We start from the raw sequence: 15,031 nt of genomic DNA, 5'->3' as shown, positions 1-15,031 counted from the left end.
CATTTAGCAAAGGTTTCAATTTGGAATTTAAAAAGCTGTGCGCTTATGAGAAATGTCATCAAAATAGAACATTTAGTTTGTGAGCACAGGACAATCAGAGTGGAAAATGAAGGTGCAACATCTATTTTAGCTAATAATTAATTTTTCTGTCACACTGGATTTGCTGATGTTAAAATGGAGCTCAGCTTACCGATCGGAAAGCAGCAGCAACAAGATTTGAAGGAACCAGGTTTCTGCAACAAAAAGACACAACAATTTCTCAGTGACCCACTAAACATTTTGGTAATAATTCAGCAAGCTTAAGACAGAGAAAAAAACAATAAATATGTCTCAGACAAGAATGGAACACTTGGATAAAATTTGCAATATTTGCTTCTAGTTTGTCCGGCATTGCTCCATTTCATTGTTCACCCTGATCTACACTAACTGTATAAAGTTCAGTAATACCAAAACATTTTGCAAACCTGGCGTTAACCACAAAAAGAGTTCCAACTAATGGCGTTCAAACACGTTCCATGTTCCAGACGTAGGGGGGTGGGGGGGTTTCAGGAGGATGGGAAAAATGTTTTTTGACAGCAAGTCGGGTCTCCGCTGTCAACCCGCCGCCACGCGCCTTTCCCAGATGTCGGGTCTGTCAGCGCTGTGGTGGAGGCAGTTCAGGTCATGATGACCTTGTTAACAGCCGATTAAATAGTATTTTGAGCTCACCTTTACATTTCACCACATTGCCCATGGGGTCCACACTGCTCAGGGATCACGTCAGGTAAGCAGGTCAGGAGTTGTATGACATGGAATCATCTCATTATTTGACAGCTGTAAGTATGCTATAAAAACTCCCATCTCACTCCTGTTCACTTTCCAAGCTCAGAAGCTGTTGCTTATTGCATATGGCAGTCAGATTGAGCTTTATGCAGGTTGCAAGTGTTTGGAGTAAACTCTCTATCCAGTCTCACCTCATTGGAACAACCTCTCGCACCATTGACAGATGGCTTCTGTCATCTCAACTTCACCTGCCATCTATTACATCAGCACGGTGCCCTTGAAGCTATCTCACCTTAGTCCTCAGAATCCTACCACGATCAGCCCCAACACCAGCATCACCAGGCACATAAGCAGCACCAACAACTACACCAACCTTCTCCGCAATAAACTGATACTGCACAGGACAGAGAGTATCAGCACCTGGGATGCCAGAAATGGCCTCACCATGGCCAGATTTACTTCACTTGACGCTGTACACCCTGGCTGCCACATGATGCGCCAGGTTGACACCACACCACACCAACACCATGAAGCATCCCTACAATGCCCAAGCCATTCCTTTCACATTCATCACCATTGTGGGGGATACCGTTATGCCTCGCCATTCACTACAACTCACTAAGCCACTTCCAAAGGTGCATACAGATCTGTCCAAGAAGCCAAAGTGTTCAAAATAAAGGTTTCAATCTTTGACAGCACATTAACTGAAACTTTACATGAACATTACATAAAGCACCCAAGTGCTTACCCTTGCGTGTTATTAGTTGGTATGATTGGACTAGGATGAGGTGAGTGTGAGGGGTGGCTAGTGAGATGGGGAAGTGGATAGAGATGGATGGGTGGAGCTGCAAGGTACGTTGGTGTGAGTAAGAATGTGCAGGAGTAGGGTAGGGAAGGCAGAGTGACGGGGATGTGATGAGTGGCACAGCAGGATAAGGTTGAGTGTGACTTTGCAGTAGAGTTTTGTGATCTACTGAGATGATTGAAAGGTTTGCATCACTGCAGCCTGGTCCTCCTGACAACATCCCTGCTTGTGCCCTCCTGTACAATGTTCAACCAGGCTGTGTTGGTCTCCTGGGGAGATAAATTTGGACATGATCCCTTTAAGGAAACCGGCTAATGACACATAATCAAATGACATTATCAGACCCGCTTCTTCAATTGGCCAGCAAACGCGCTGGGCGGGCTAAACAAGCCCAATTAGGGGAAAATCATTCTACACAGTGGACTGGAGCCAGCAGCGAGACCAGGACCCACCAGCGACATCGCCCGTGACGGATCCACTGAAGGAGGGGAAATCGCGGTCTTACAGTCGGACACTATTTTCCATAGTCACTGCTCTAATTTGCTAATAAAAGTAGCTCATAACAGCACAATATTTAAAAGAGATACTTTAGTCAGTCTTGAAAAGTTGAGGCAGTCCCTTCCATTGTCCACCCTTGTTGAGCAAAGCAAGAGGAAGGGAACTGTCAGGATTTTATGCTTCATTTGTCTACTTTGTTCTGGAAGTTACGGTCGGAGTTGTCACGCCTCAGCCAAGGCTTGTGAGGTAACTTACATTAAATGCAGCACCAGGTCATTGGAGAAACAGCACTGATTAAAGTTGGCCATACCTTTGGTGGTGCTTGCACTATACTAATATGGCCCTGTTTGACCCACATCAGTGTAAGTGCAGGTGTACCAGGTAGAATAGCCATTGTAAGCTTTACTTAATATAAAACATATATACACACATATTAAAGACTAATTCTGCAGTAGTTGCAAAAATGTGAGGTGAGGCCTGGAGTATGGCAGGCACTACCTCAGTAACCCTATGTGGGAAGAATTAAGAAATCTATTGGGCATAGAGCCAGGCAGTTAGGAGAATGTAAAGGAGTATGAACAGAGTTAGTTATGGATGTACTGGAAAGAGATAAGGAAGTAAAAAGCCATGACGGCTAGCCATGGTCCATCATGCAGGGGGAACATTGAGGAAAAGATAGCTATTATTGCGCATTGAAGGGAGATTAACTAGACGTAGGGAGGACATGTTGACATAATGGCATCACGTTAGGAGGACACGATTAACCCTATAAAGAATACAACACACCCTAGCGACTTTGACCTAGTCTTGCTGAAGCTAGCGTGAGCAGTCAAGATGACATGCTCATGACTTCCTGATGAGTTGTCTGCTCGTGATTTACAATCGGTATCAGTCTCAACGGTGCTGCAAGGGGTTGTATACCTTTGATTTGATAAATAAAGAGTATTAATCACACATTTGGGTGTTTCCTACTCCTTGAATTTGTATTAGGGCTATTGGATAAAGGACTATCCTATAATACCTCCACATAAGGGGGAAGGACAGCTACTAATGGGGTAAAGCTCCACAATATTTCTGTAGTTCTAGGGGCAGCATGTAAGGGGTTAAATCGATGTCATCCAAGGTCATTCAGATGGGGAGGAGGAAATCACAGCAGTCCTACCCTAGACACAACACCACTGATATTATACAAGTTACTGCAGACAATGGGAAATCCCCAGTTAGCTGAACTGGTCACATTTATCGATAAGCTTCTTAGGTCATCAGTAAAGATTGTCTTCATTCAATATTGACGAAATAGCCATTCTGGGTCAATTAAATCATGAGAGGAGAAACAAAAGGGTGGTCTGTGACGTAAAGTTGGAACCAATGTAGGTTAAGATAAAGGAGAGCCTATATTTAGAGAGAAACAAATTATGTCTTTGTTGTTTTCGCAACTGAAGACTAAAGGAAAATATAAGCTCTCGCTGTAGAAACTGTATACTGTTCATTCATGTATTTTATGTAAATAAACCAGCTATTGGTCTAAACTCCGCGCCATGTCTCAGTAAAGTGCTTTTTCAGTTTGCCATCCATAAAAAGGAGAGAGTTCACAGTGTTATATTTTAGAAGCTGGTGATAGAGTAAAGGTCCTGTGTTCTGATCCCTGGGTGACAATACTGCTGTTAAACTACATATGGTCAGAAAAGGGAGCACTCTTGATCTTAGGGAACATAAGATCCGCTTAAAGGAGTGTCTAGTGAGGCTGAGCAAAGATAATATCTAGCACAAAAAAAACTGGCAGTCCCTTACAATCTGTTGCTGTAGAATTCTGGCTGTAGAAGCATTGTTGATTGCTGAGGGTCTATTGAGAAGCTCAGTGGACTCAAGGGAATATTTGTCTCAATGTTCCAGTAGTTTGTGCGCTCCTGAGAGACGTGCCAGACACAGTTCTTTGCACCATTCTGCTCAGGGTATAACTGCATTCTCCTCCACTCTTATTTTCCCTCATCAGGCATTCTTTGTTTCTCCCAATTAAGCTGGCATTCTGTTTCTGATGTTTGTGTAATGTTCTTTCTTTGTGACAGAGTTTGTGCTGAGAAGATTTAGAATCTCTGCGTAATTTCCTTCAAACCAGTCCTGACAATGATGGGTGATTATGGCTGCCGTTTTGTAGACAATCTCCTTGAACTTTGTCCCATTCCACTCACAGTCCAGAGATGGTTGCTGATATATTATTTAGTGCCCCTCGGTGAACTGCTGACAGGAAGCAAGGCATTTCAGCTCACTCACATCAATCCTTTTTACTGTCTTTTGAAGACCTAATTAGCAGTGTTGCAGAGGGAGTAAATCTTCTTGAAATTCCCAAATTCTATAACTCTGACAGACGTGTAACAAGCTGGCTTATCAAAAATTAGCTCATCATCATCATCATAGGCATTCCCTCGAAATCGAGGAAGACTTGCTTCCACTCTAAAAGTGAGTTCTCAGGTGACTGTACAGTCCAATATGAGAATTAGAGTCTCGGTCACAGGTGGGACAGTCGTTGAGGGAAAGGGTGGGTGGGGAGTCTGGTGTGCCACACGCTCCTTCCGTTGCCTGCGCTTCATTTTTGCATGCTCTCGCTGACGAGACTCAAGGTGCTCAGCGCCCTCCCTGATGATTTTCCTCCACTTAGGGCGGCCTTTGGCCAGGGATTCCCAGGTGTCCATGGGGATGTTGCACTTTATCAAGGAGGCTTTGAGGGTGTCCTTGAAACGTTTCCTCTGCCCACCTGGGGATCGCCTGCCGTGCAGGAGTTCAGAGTAGAGCACTTGCTTTGGGAGTCTTGTGTTGGGCATGCAGACAATGTGGCCCGTCCAACGGAGTGTGGTCAAGTCTGGTCAGTGCTTTGATGCTGGGGATGTTGGCCTGATCAAGAATACTGACGTTGGTGCATCTGTCCTCCCAGGGGATTTGCAGGACCTTGCGGAGACATCGTTGGTGGTATTTCTCCAGCGATTTAAGGTGTCTACTGTAGTGGTTCACATCTCTGAGCCATACAGAAGGGCGGGTATCACTACAGCCCTGAAGACCATAAGCTTGGTGCCAGATTTGAGGGCCTGATCTTCGAACACTCTTCCTCAGGCGACCGAGGGCTGTGCTGGTGCACTGGAGGCGATGTTGGACCTTGTCGTCAATGTCTGCCCTTGCTGATAGTAGGCTCCCGAGGTATGGAAAGTGGTCCACGTTGTCCAGGGCCACGCCATGGATTTTGATGATGACCGGGGGGGGGGGGGGGGGGGGGCGGGAGGCAGTGCTGTGTGGCGGGGTCAGGTTGGTGGAGGACCTTTGTTTTATGGATGTTTAGTGTAAGGCCCATGCTTTCGTACGCCTCGGTGAAGATGTTGATGGTGGCTTGGAGTTCGGCCTCTGAATGTGCGCAGACCTAAGCATCGTCCGCGTACTGTAGTGCAACGACAAAGGATGGGACGGTCTTGGATCTAGCCTGGAGATGACGAAGGTTGAACAGGTTCCCACTGATTCTATAGTTTAGTTCCACTCCAGCGGTGAGCTTGTTGAGTGTGAGCATGTTTAATGTCAGCTCACTCACAAGTTGGTTGCTTCACTGCTGTGTTTAAGTAATTATCAAGATACCAAATAAAGACCTGGGGCTAGGAATTTGGTATCACCCATTTTGAGGCTTTAATCCTGTCGGGGCAGTAACTGTAACACCCTCTGAAGGTTTGCGCCGCCTACCACGAAATTAGGTTTCAGCGACCCAAGAGGGAAAAGGAGCGTTAAATCAGTCGTTGCACAATTCTCTCAGGGTAGTACATCTGAAAATCTCAGCGATAAATTTCCAGAACGAATGTGCATGCTGCGGAGGCCACTGTACATCCCATGGACAGCCGATTCTTAAAGCTGCGGTAAGATAAGTATGCGCATGCGCAGTTCCAACTTCTCAGTCTGCTCAGAGCGGGAAAATGCAGGGGGAAGAAGGTCACCAGTGTGCCCACCGCTTCTCACCCACGGCCGTCGACGCATTAGTGGAGGCAGCGGAGAGTGCTGCAACCTTCCAGTGGAAGGAGGGCCACTCCTAGAGTCTTTAGTAGGCTATGGAGGGAGGTGGCCCAGTACGTCTCCGCCAGGAACTTGGTGGCCAGAACTGTGACACAATGTCGCAAGAAGTTCAACGACCTCACTAGGGTCATCAGATTAATGTTGCAATGCGATAATGTCACTGTCTCACACAATGTCAAGTTTTTGCAGTACTTGCTCCTTCACTGTGTGTACCAGGCTATGGTCTTCATTGGTGAAGACACCCTAAATATTCGGGCTCAGTTCAGCAATCAGGCCCTGGCCATCCAATCGTCGTTGACCATCTTGTTTCCTACTCAGCCTGACCCCTCCTCGTACTACCGTTTCACTCTTGCAGTGTCAGCTGTGGCTCAGTGGGTAGCACTCTCACCTCCGAGTCAGAAGGTTAAGGGTTCAAGCCCAACTCCAGGGACTTGAGCACAAAATAAAATCTAGGCTGACACTCTGAGGGAGTGCCATCTTTCGGATGAGATGTTAAACTGAGGCCCCGTCTGCTCTCTCAGGTGGATGTAAAAGATCCCATGGCACTGTTTCTAAAAAGAGCAGGGGAGTCATCCCCAGTGCCCTGGCCAATATTTATCCCTCAATCAATATAACAAAAACAGATTATCTGGTCATTATCACATTACTGTTTGTGGGAGCTTGCTGTGTGCAAATTGGCTGCCGCGTTTCCTACATTACAACAGTGACTACACTCCAAAAGTACTTAAGTGGCTGTAAAGCGCTTAGAGATATCCGGTGGTCGTGAAAGGTGCTATATAAATGCAAGTCTTTCTTTTTCTTTTTAATATGCATTCGCAACACTTCAGCTTCATCCTTCATCTTAGGTGGTTGTCACCCAGTCCCACCATTCACACAGCCACTCTGCACAGCCATGCAGATTCAAATGGAGATCTGCACTCTTCCATACAGTACCAGCTATTCAACTATGGAAGGCACATGTGGCACACGTTGAGCTGCTCACTCACTCACACCTTCTGGTGTTTGTTATTGCAGTCGAAATTGGCACACAACAGGCACGAGCACACGCCCTTCCCGTGGTGGCTCAAACAATCATGGCACAGTGCTCTCATGCAGGATGAACGCATGATGTGCGCCAGGATGTGCTATGTGTGGTTGCACACCAGCTGCACATTCAGGGAGTAATATCCCTTTCGGGTTCGGAAGATCTCGGCATTCTGGAATGGTGCTAGCAAGACCATGTGTGTGCATTCAATGGCTCCTTGAACCATTGGGAAGTCTGCTATCCTGGCAAACCCAACATGTCCGCTCATCCTGTTTATCCCCGCTTATTGGGAACGTTATGAACTCCATTCTTTGTCTGTACAGAGCCTGTGTCACGTCGCGGATACAGCAATGTGCAGCGAATTGAGAGATGCTGCATATGTTCCCTGATGCAGCCTGGAAGGAGCCGGAGGCTTAGAAGGTCAGCGCCACCGTGACCTTCACTGCGACGGACAGCGCAGTCCTGGTGCTGATGTGAGGCTGCATGTCTGGCTGCAGGAGATGGCATCATCATCATCATAGGCAGTCCCTCGAAACGAGGATGACTTGCTTCCACGCCAAAAAGGAATGAGTTCACAGGTGTTTCAATGAAGGACCTAATATTCCAGATCCCGAACTACATCTTGAAGGGTGGAAGATGCCTGTGTGTTGATTTTTTTAATGTGTGGTGGCCGTTGCACACCAGCCATCACACGGGCTTGACAGAGCTAGGTCTTGGTCCAGTGGCAAGGATTACCCAGGACGACTGGAGACCAGCTCTGCTGCACGGACCTAGTGCGCACACATAACGCAGTGTGGGCTGGCCTGTGCTACCCCAAGGCCCTCGCCTCTTCTGAGTCCCAAACTCACGCCTCTCCTGGGCTCCAGTCACTTCCATCTACAAACTCTTGTCGCTCTTTCGCCCCTCCTGCTGTGCCTGCCCGCACTGCAATCAGCGACCTGGCTTCGTAGCCGTCGCCCTCCTGCAGCAGCACGCGCTGCTCCCTGCAGTGGTATACCGCTGTGCGCTGCTCCCTCCAATGGCCCCGGCCTGCTAATGGTCTTGCAGGCCGGGACCGCGCTGATTTCTGGGCCGGACTGCCGCACGCTGCTCCCTCTGTAATGTCTCTGTAATGACCTCCTTTTGGAAGTGCAACCTTCTGACACACTGTTTCTCTAACATATCGAGGTATGAGTGTTACTCCTGGTAAACCCATGGCGGTAGACCTCCTGCCCTTGACATCTATGGGGTCTCCTCAGTCGTGGGCCGACATGGCCAACAGCCTTCTATCTTGACCCCGCCGAACAAGAGCATGTAGAAGGTGACACTGGCGTTCTAGTCATGCACCCATTTAATTCTCAAATGCAAGTTGCTAGGAACCTGTAAAGTCAGATGAGTCTGCCGCTGCAAAGTGAAAGGTTCACGCACCGTGCTCTGTTAAAATGTTGCACGCACTGTGACCTCCAATTAATCCAGTTGCTCCTCCCTTCAAATAGCCTCCAGGTATTGCCTAAAGAATTTGGGATCGCCTGGTTTCACCGGCGTGTTCAGCAGACTCACCTAAATGAGGCAGCCACACCTAATTTTGCAAGCGGGGCGCTAGTGGGTTGTTGCACGCGTACTGACGTCATCGTCTGACTGATGTTAGATGGTGAGGCGGTAGCGTTTTGCGCCGCCGGTAAACCTGCACCAAATTTCCCGGCAGGGCGCTACAATCTGTGCAGCCGGGCGGTAAGCCATTTGAGTCGCATTAATGTCCCTCCAGGCATTAATTTCTCGCCCATGGTTAATTTGTAAGTACCTGCATCTCCACGCTCCAACGCACAGGGTTAGGATGATGCAAATACTGCTGGTATTTTAGAATACTCTAGGTATATGAAGAACGGACTAACAAGTACCAGATTATACTGCAAGCGACATAAAATAATTGATTATTTTATTATTCCATGACCACCTCCTTTTGCCTTGCACCATCATCCCTTTTGTCAAACAATCTCTCCGGCCTTCCACCCTGTCACAGACCTTCCCTTTTGTTCTTTCCTCACCTCCCCCTTTCCCTGTCTCTGTACTTGCTTCAAACCTGTTACATCTCTAACTTTTTCCAGTTCTGACGAAGGGTCGTCAACGCGAAACGTTAACTCTGTTTCTCTCTCCACAGATGCTGCCTGACCCGCTGAGGATTTCCAGCATTTTCTGGTTTTTACTCTCTGGTTTTCTCTCATTATCTGTTTTACTCTCTTGAAAGTGCTGACTCAGATTGAAGTCTCATTCTATAAATACCAGCTCCTCTGTGATATTTCACTGAGTAAGTGAGCCCAAACAGTGAGGCACTACTCGACTGTGAGTCTTATTCCAGCAATGCTGTCATTGCACCATGTCCAGCTCAAATGTCCTTTCCAGCTGGAGGTGCTGGATAGAGCTCAGGAGCAGAAACCCAGGCTGTTTTTCCCCCTCACTAGCCCAAGGACTGAATCTGACTGAATTTCTGAATAATTATAGAGATTATATGGCTTTAATGCTTTCAGGACTCAAATGTGACATTTTCCAAACACTTATACTTTAGTGGTTTTCACTGCTATTAATCTTCAGCTTTGCCATTGCTTGTCAATCCCTCAATGATACAGACAGAGGCTGACATTTGCTGCCGTATCATAAGATAGCGCAGCAAACTTAAACAATGTATTCTGTAAAAGACATGGGGCTAGATTTTCCACTTTTTGTGAATGCTTAATGGCCACTTAATGCCCATTTTACCGCTGAAATGACGTATAACACCCATATATCGCCCATTTAGCCACAAAATGGAAACTGACGCCCATTTTTCGGAAACTTATCGCCGAGCGTTACTTTCCGGCGTAACGCCAGAAAAAAATAATACCGCCCGCCCACTTTTTTTGGGCGGAATCATCAGAATGGGCGAAATCAACGTCATTATCGCCCAGCGTTAGTTTCCGCACGGAATTAGCGGTGAGATTCAATAATACCGCCCGCCCACTTTTTTTTGTCGTAAAGATCACATTTGCCGAAACTAACGGCCATGAGATCGCCCAGCGTCACTTTCACCACCTCGCACACATCTCGCCCACAATTTCACTCATTCAAAAAACCACCCAGAAAAAGTGAAACTAACCGGAACTAATCACAGCGTTATGGACGCCATGTTCTACATCTCATGTCGCATCCTTTAAAAGTCTGCTCTGCTTCAACCTCGGGGGAGTTCAGATGTACTCTGGAGGTCGTTGGAGTTGATGTGAACATCTTGACCATACTGTGACCGATTGGAATTTAATAGGTGTCTTTGTCGGGACATTCATTCTTTGTGACCAATCGGTGGAAAACAGAGAGCTATTGCAATGGGGCCAGCTCCCCGCAAGTACAGGGACAAGTGGTCTTACCTCGACTTGCCCGACACCACCTGCCTTCGGAGACTGCACTTCCACAATGAGGTTATCACTGAGGTATGCCAGCTCATAAGGGGAGATCTGCAGCCTGCCAGCACCATCAGTACTGCACTGTCTATCGAGGTCAAAGTCACCGTGGCACTGTCGTTCTAGGCGTCAGGCTCTTTTCAGGCCTCAGCTGGCGACATTTGTGGTCTGTCTCAGCATACCACACATTGCTGCTGTAGACAGGTCACTGAAACCCTGTACACACTCAGGAGGGACTTGATCAGCTTCCCTATGACCAGGGAGGCACAGAGTGAGAGGGCTCTAGGATTCTCTAGAATTGCAAACTTCCCCAAGGTGCAGGGAGCAATAGACTGTACACACATCGCAATGCGGGCACCTTTTCAGGATGCAGAGGTTTTCAGGAACCGCAAGGGATTCCACTCGTTGTCGACCACCAGCAAATTATTATGGCAGTGAATGCTAAATTTCCGGGCAGCATCCATGATGCGTGAGAGCACTGTATCTAACGTGTTTAACAATCAGCCACAAGGTCAATGCTGGATGCTTGGTGACAAAGTATATGGCCTCGCCACCTGGCTGATGACCTCCCTGCGTGACACCCACACTGAAGCCGAGAGGCGATACAATAAGAGCCACAGAGCCATTCGCAATATTGTGGAGAAAACCATTGGAGTGCTTAAGCAGCAATTTAGATGCCTGGACCACTCAGGAGGCGAACTCCAATACCACCCTGAGCAGGTAGATCAATTCGTGGTGGTGTGCTCCATGCTGCACAACTTGGCTATCAGGAGGGGACAAGAATTGCCTGAAGAGTCTGACAGTCCACCTCACCAGAGCGAGGAAGAGGAGGACAAGGAGGCGGACGCTGACATCGGCCCAGACAATCAGGCTGATGTTGAAGCCATGCCCCTGCCTCCTTGTAGACCGCATGAAAGGGCCCATGGTGGCATGATAGCTGCAAGAGTCTTACGTCAGGAGCTCATCAATGAGTGCTTTGCCTGAAAGAACGTTGGTGTTATTTATAAGGCTGACACACTGCTTGGTGTGCAGGTCATGCATCAATGCCTTGGTGACAGTTAAAGTTTAAGTTGATTGAAATTAAGTTTTGATGTTAAGGAATCACCAGCTGTAACGGTGCAGCTATCTGAGCCAATGCGCTACAAGGTTTTGTTAAATAAAAAACATTTAAACAGAACATTTATCTGAAATCATCAATATTTCTGTAAAAACAAATCCTCCCCCTCCCACCCCTCCTCCCCACCTCTATCCCTTCCCCTCCTGACTCCAAGCCGCCTGGCCGAGGAGCTCCTCAGGCGATGCTTCATTGGGTGGGGGGGTGGGGGGGGGGGGATGACGGCCGAACCGCTGCTTGGACGGATACGGGAGAGGATGGTCCCGAGGTGGGAATGTGCTCTGAGCCAGAAGCAAGATGTTGCTCCTGGCTCTCATGTGCCATTGGCAATGGGGGTGCGGCACCTTGGGGTGCAGTGCCGTGCATAAGGGATGGTTTTCTAGACCAATATGTTGAGGAACCAACTAGGGGGGAGGCCATCTTAGACTGGGTGTTGTGTAATGAGAGAGGATTAATTAGCAATCTCATTGTGCGAGGCCCCTTGGGGAAGAGTGACCATAATATGGTGGAATTCTGCATTAGGATGGAGAATGAAACAGTAATTTCAGAGACCATGGTCCAGAACTTAAAGAAGGGTAACTTTGAAGGTATGAGGCGTGAATTGGCTAGGATAGATTGGCGAATGATACTTAGGGGGTTGACTGTGGATGGGCAATGGCAGACATTTAGAGGCCGCATGGATGAATTACAACAATTGTACATTCCTGTCTGGCGTAAAAATAAAAAAGGGAAGGTGGCTCAACCGTGGCTATCTAGGGAAATCAGGGATAGTATTAAAGCCAAGGAAGTGGCATACAAATTGGCCAGAAATAGCAGCGAACCTGGGGACTGGGAGAAATTTAGAACTCAGCAGAGGAGGACAAAGGGTTTGATTAGGGCAGGGAAAATGGAGTACGAGAAGAAGCTTGCAGGGAACATTAAGGCGGATTGCAAAAGTTTCTATAGGTATGTAAAGAGAAAAAGGTTGGTGAAGACAAACGTAGGTCCCCTGCAGTCAGAATCAGGGGAAGTCATAACGGGGAACAAAGAAATGGCAGACCAATTGAACAAGTACTTTGGTTCGGTATTCACTAAGGAGGATACAAACAACCTTCCGGATATAAAAGGGGTCAGAGGGTCTAGTAAGGAGGGGGAACTGAGGGAAATCTTTATTAGTCGGGAAATTGTGTTGGGGAAATTGATGGGATTGAAGGCCGATAAATCCCCAGGGCCTGATGGACTGCATCCCAGAGTACTTAAGGAGGTGGCCTTGGAAATAGCGGATGCATTGACAGTCATTTTCCAACATTCCATTGACTCTGGATCAGTTCCTATGGAGTGGAGGGTAGCCAATGTAACCCCACTTTTTAAAAAAGGAGGGAGAGAGAAAACAGGGAATTATAGACCGGTCAGCCTGACCTCAGTAGTGGGTAAAATGATGGAATCAATTATTAAGGATGTCATAGCAGTGCATCTGGAAAATGGTGACATGATAGGTCCAAGTCAGCATGGATTTGTGAAAGGGAAATCATGCTTGACAAATCTTCTGGAATTTTTTGAGGATGTTTCCAGTAAAGTGGACAAAGGATAACCAGTTGATGTGGTATATTTGGACTTTCAGAAGGCTTTCGACAAGGTCCCACACAAGAGATTAATGTGCAAAGTTAAAGCACATGGGATTGGGGGTAGTGTGCTGACGTGGATTGAGAACTGGTTGTCAGACAGGAAGCAAAGAGTAGGAGTAAACGGGTACTTTTCAGAATGGCAGGCAGTGACTAGTGGAGTGCCGCAAGGTTCTGTGCTGGGGTCCCAGCTGTTTACATTGTACATTAATGATTTAGACGAGGGGATTAAATGCAGTATCTCCAAATTTGCGGATGATACTAAGTTGGGTGGCAGTGTGAGCTGCGAGGAGGATGCTATTAGGCTGCAGAGTGACTTGGATAGGTTAGGTGAGTGGGCAAATGCATGGCAGATGAAATATAATGTGGATAAATGTGAGGTTATCCACTTTGGTGGTAAAAACAGAGAGACAGACTATTATCTGAATGGTGACAGATTAGGAAAAGGGAAGGTGCAACGAGACCTGGGTGTCATGGTACATCAGTCATTGAAGGTTAGCATGCAGGTACAGCAGGCGGTTAAGAAAGCAAATGGCATGTTGGCCTTCATAGCGAGGGGATTTGAATACAGGGGCAGGGAGGTGTTGCTACAGTTGTACAGGGCCTTGGTGAGGCCACACCTGGAGTATTGTGTACAGTTTTGGTCTCCTAACTTGAGGAAGGACATTCTTGCTATTGAGGGAGTGCAGCGAAGGTTCACCAGACTGATTCCCGGGATGGCGGGACTGACCTATCAAGAAAGATTGGATCAACTGGGCTTGTATTCACTGGAGTTCAGAAGAATGAGAGGGGACCTCATTGAAACGTTTAAAATTCTGACGGGTTTAGACAGGTTAGATGCAGAAAGAATGTTCCCAATGTTGGGGAAGTCCAGAACCAGGGGTCACAGTCTGAGGATAAGGGGTAAGCCATTTAGGACCGAGATGAGGAGAAACTTCTTCACCCAGAGAGTGGTGAACCTGTGGAATTCTCTACCACAGAAAGTAGTTGAGGCCAATTCACTAAATATATTCAAAAGGGAGTTAGATGAAGTCCTTACTACTCGGGGGATCAAGGGTTATGGCGAGAAAGCAGGAAGGGGGTACTGAAGTTTCATGTTCAGCCATGAACTCATTGAATGGCGGTGCAGGCTAGAAGGGCTGAATGGCCTGCTCCTGCACCTATTTTCTATGTTTCTATGTTTCTATGTGCTCCGGAACCACTGGGAGTCCTCTGCCACTAGTGTTCCTGGCTAACAGCTCCAGGGCCTCCTCCATCCCTTCCATTTTATATCTTATTTGTTGGACAAAAACTCGGTGCCAACTATGTTCTTGGTGCTTAGTAGGCTTTTTACTGCTGGTGAATCTCCGTCGTGCCTCCCACAACAGCCAAACAAGCACACACCACACCCAGATGTGCTTTCAGTCCCTCTCAGCTCCCTCTCTCTCTTTCTCCTCTTCTGCGCATGTCATGATGACCCTTGACCTCCTGAATCGTGGGAATCGAGCATTGCCATGCCATTGCTAAGGACGGCGACACTTTACGGCAGAAGGTCAGAGAGATCTAACACTACCGCCCATTTCATATTGCTCGCGGTAATGCCCAATTTCAAAAATGGAAATTAGGTGCTTTGAGAATGAGTGAGAAGCCGGCGATCTGAAAACCCATTTTTGCCGCCCACGCCGAAAATAACGCACATTTTTGGGCGATATGCACAAAAGTGTAAAATCTAGCCCATGGTTAATTTGTAAGTTCTTCAATCTCCACTCAATAGTGTGTACCAGCTACAAGATGCACTGC

At 47.3% G+C, this 15,031-nt stretch overlaps 1 protein-coding gene across 2 annotated transcripts in view; it reads right to left on the bottom strand.

Annotated features, from left to right (window-relative positions):
• The window catches only part of slc1a4 (solute carrier family 1 member 4), a 138,766-nt gene that overhangs the window by 74,900 nt on the left and 48,835 nt on the right, over positions 1–15,031 (bottom strand). For both annotated transcript variants that reach the window (XM_070889777.1, XM_070889775.1), the window contains exon 2: positions 191–233. In XM_070889777.1, the coding sequence (XP_070745878.1) occupies positions 191–233 (43 nt within the window). The remainder of the gene's footprint in view (positions 1–190; positions 234–15,031) is intronic.

Source organism: Pristiophorus japonicus, chromosome 9 (genome assembly GCF_044704955.1).
Source record: "Pristiophorus japonicus isolate sPriJap1 chromosome 9, sPriJap1.hap1, whole genome shotgun sequence".
NCBI classification, from domain to species: Eukaryota; Metazoa; Chordata; class Chondrichthyes; family Pristiophoridae; genus Pristiophorus; species Pristiophorus japonicus.
The sequence above is the reverse complement of the archived record's forward strand: the minus strand, read 5'-3'. Positions and strand labels throughout refer to the sequence as shown.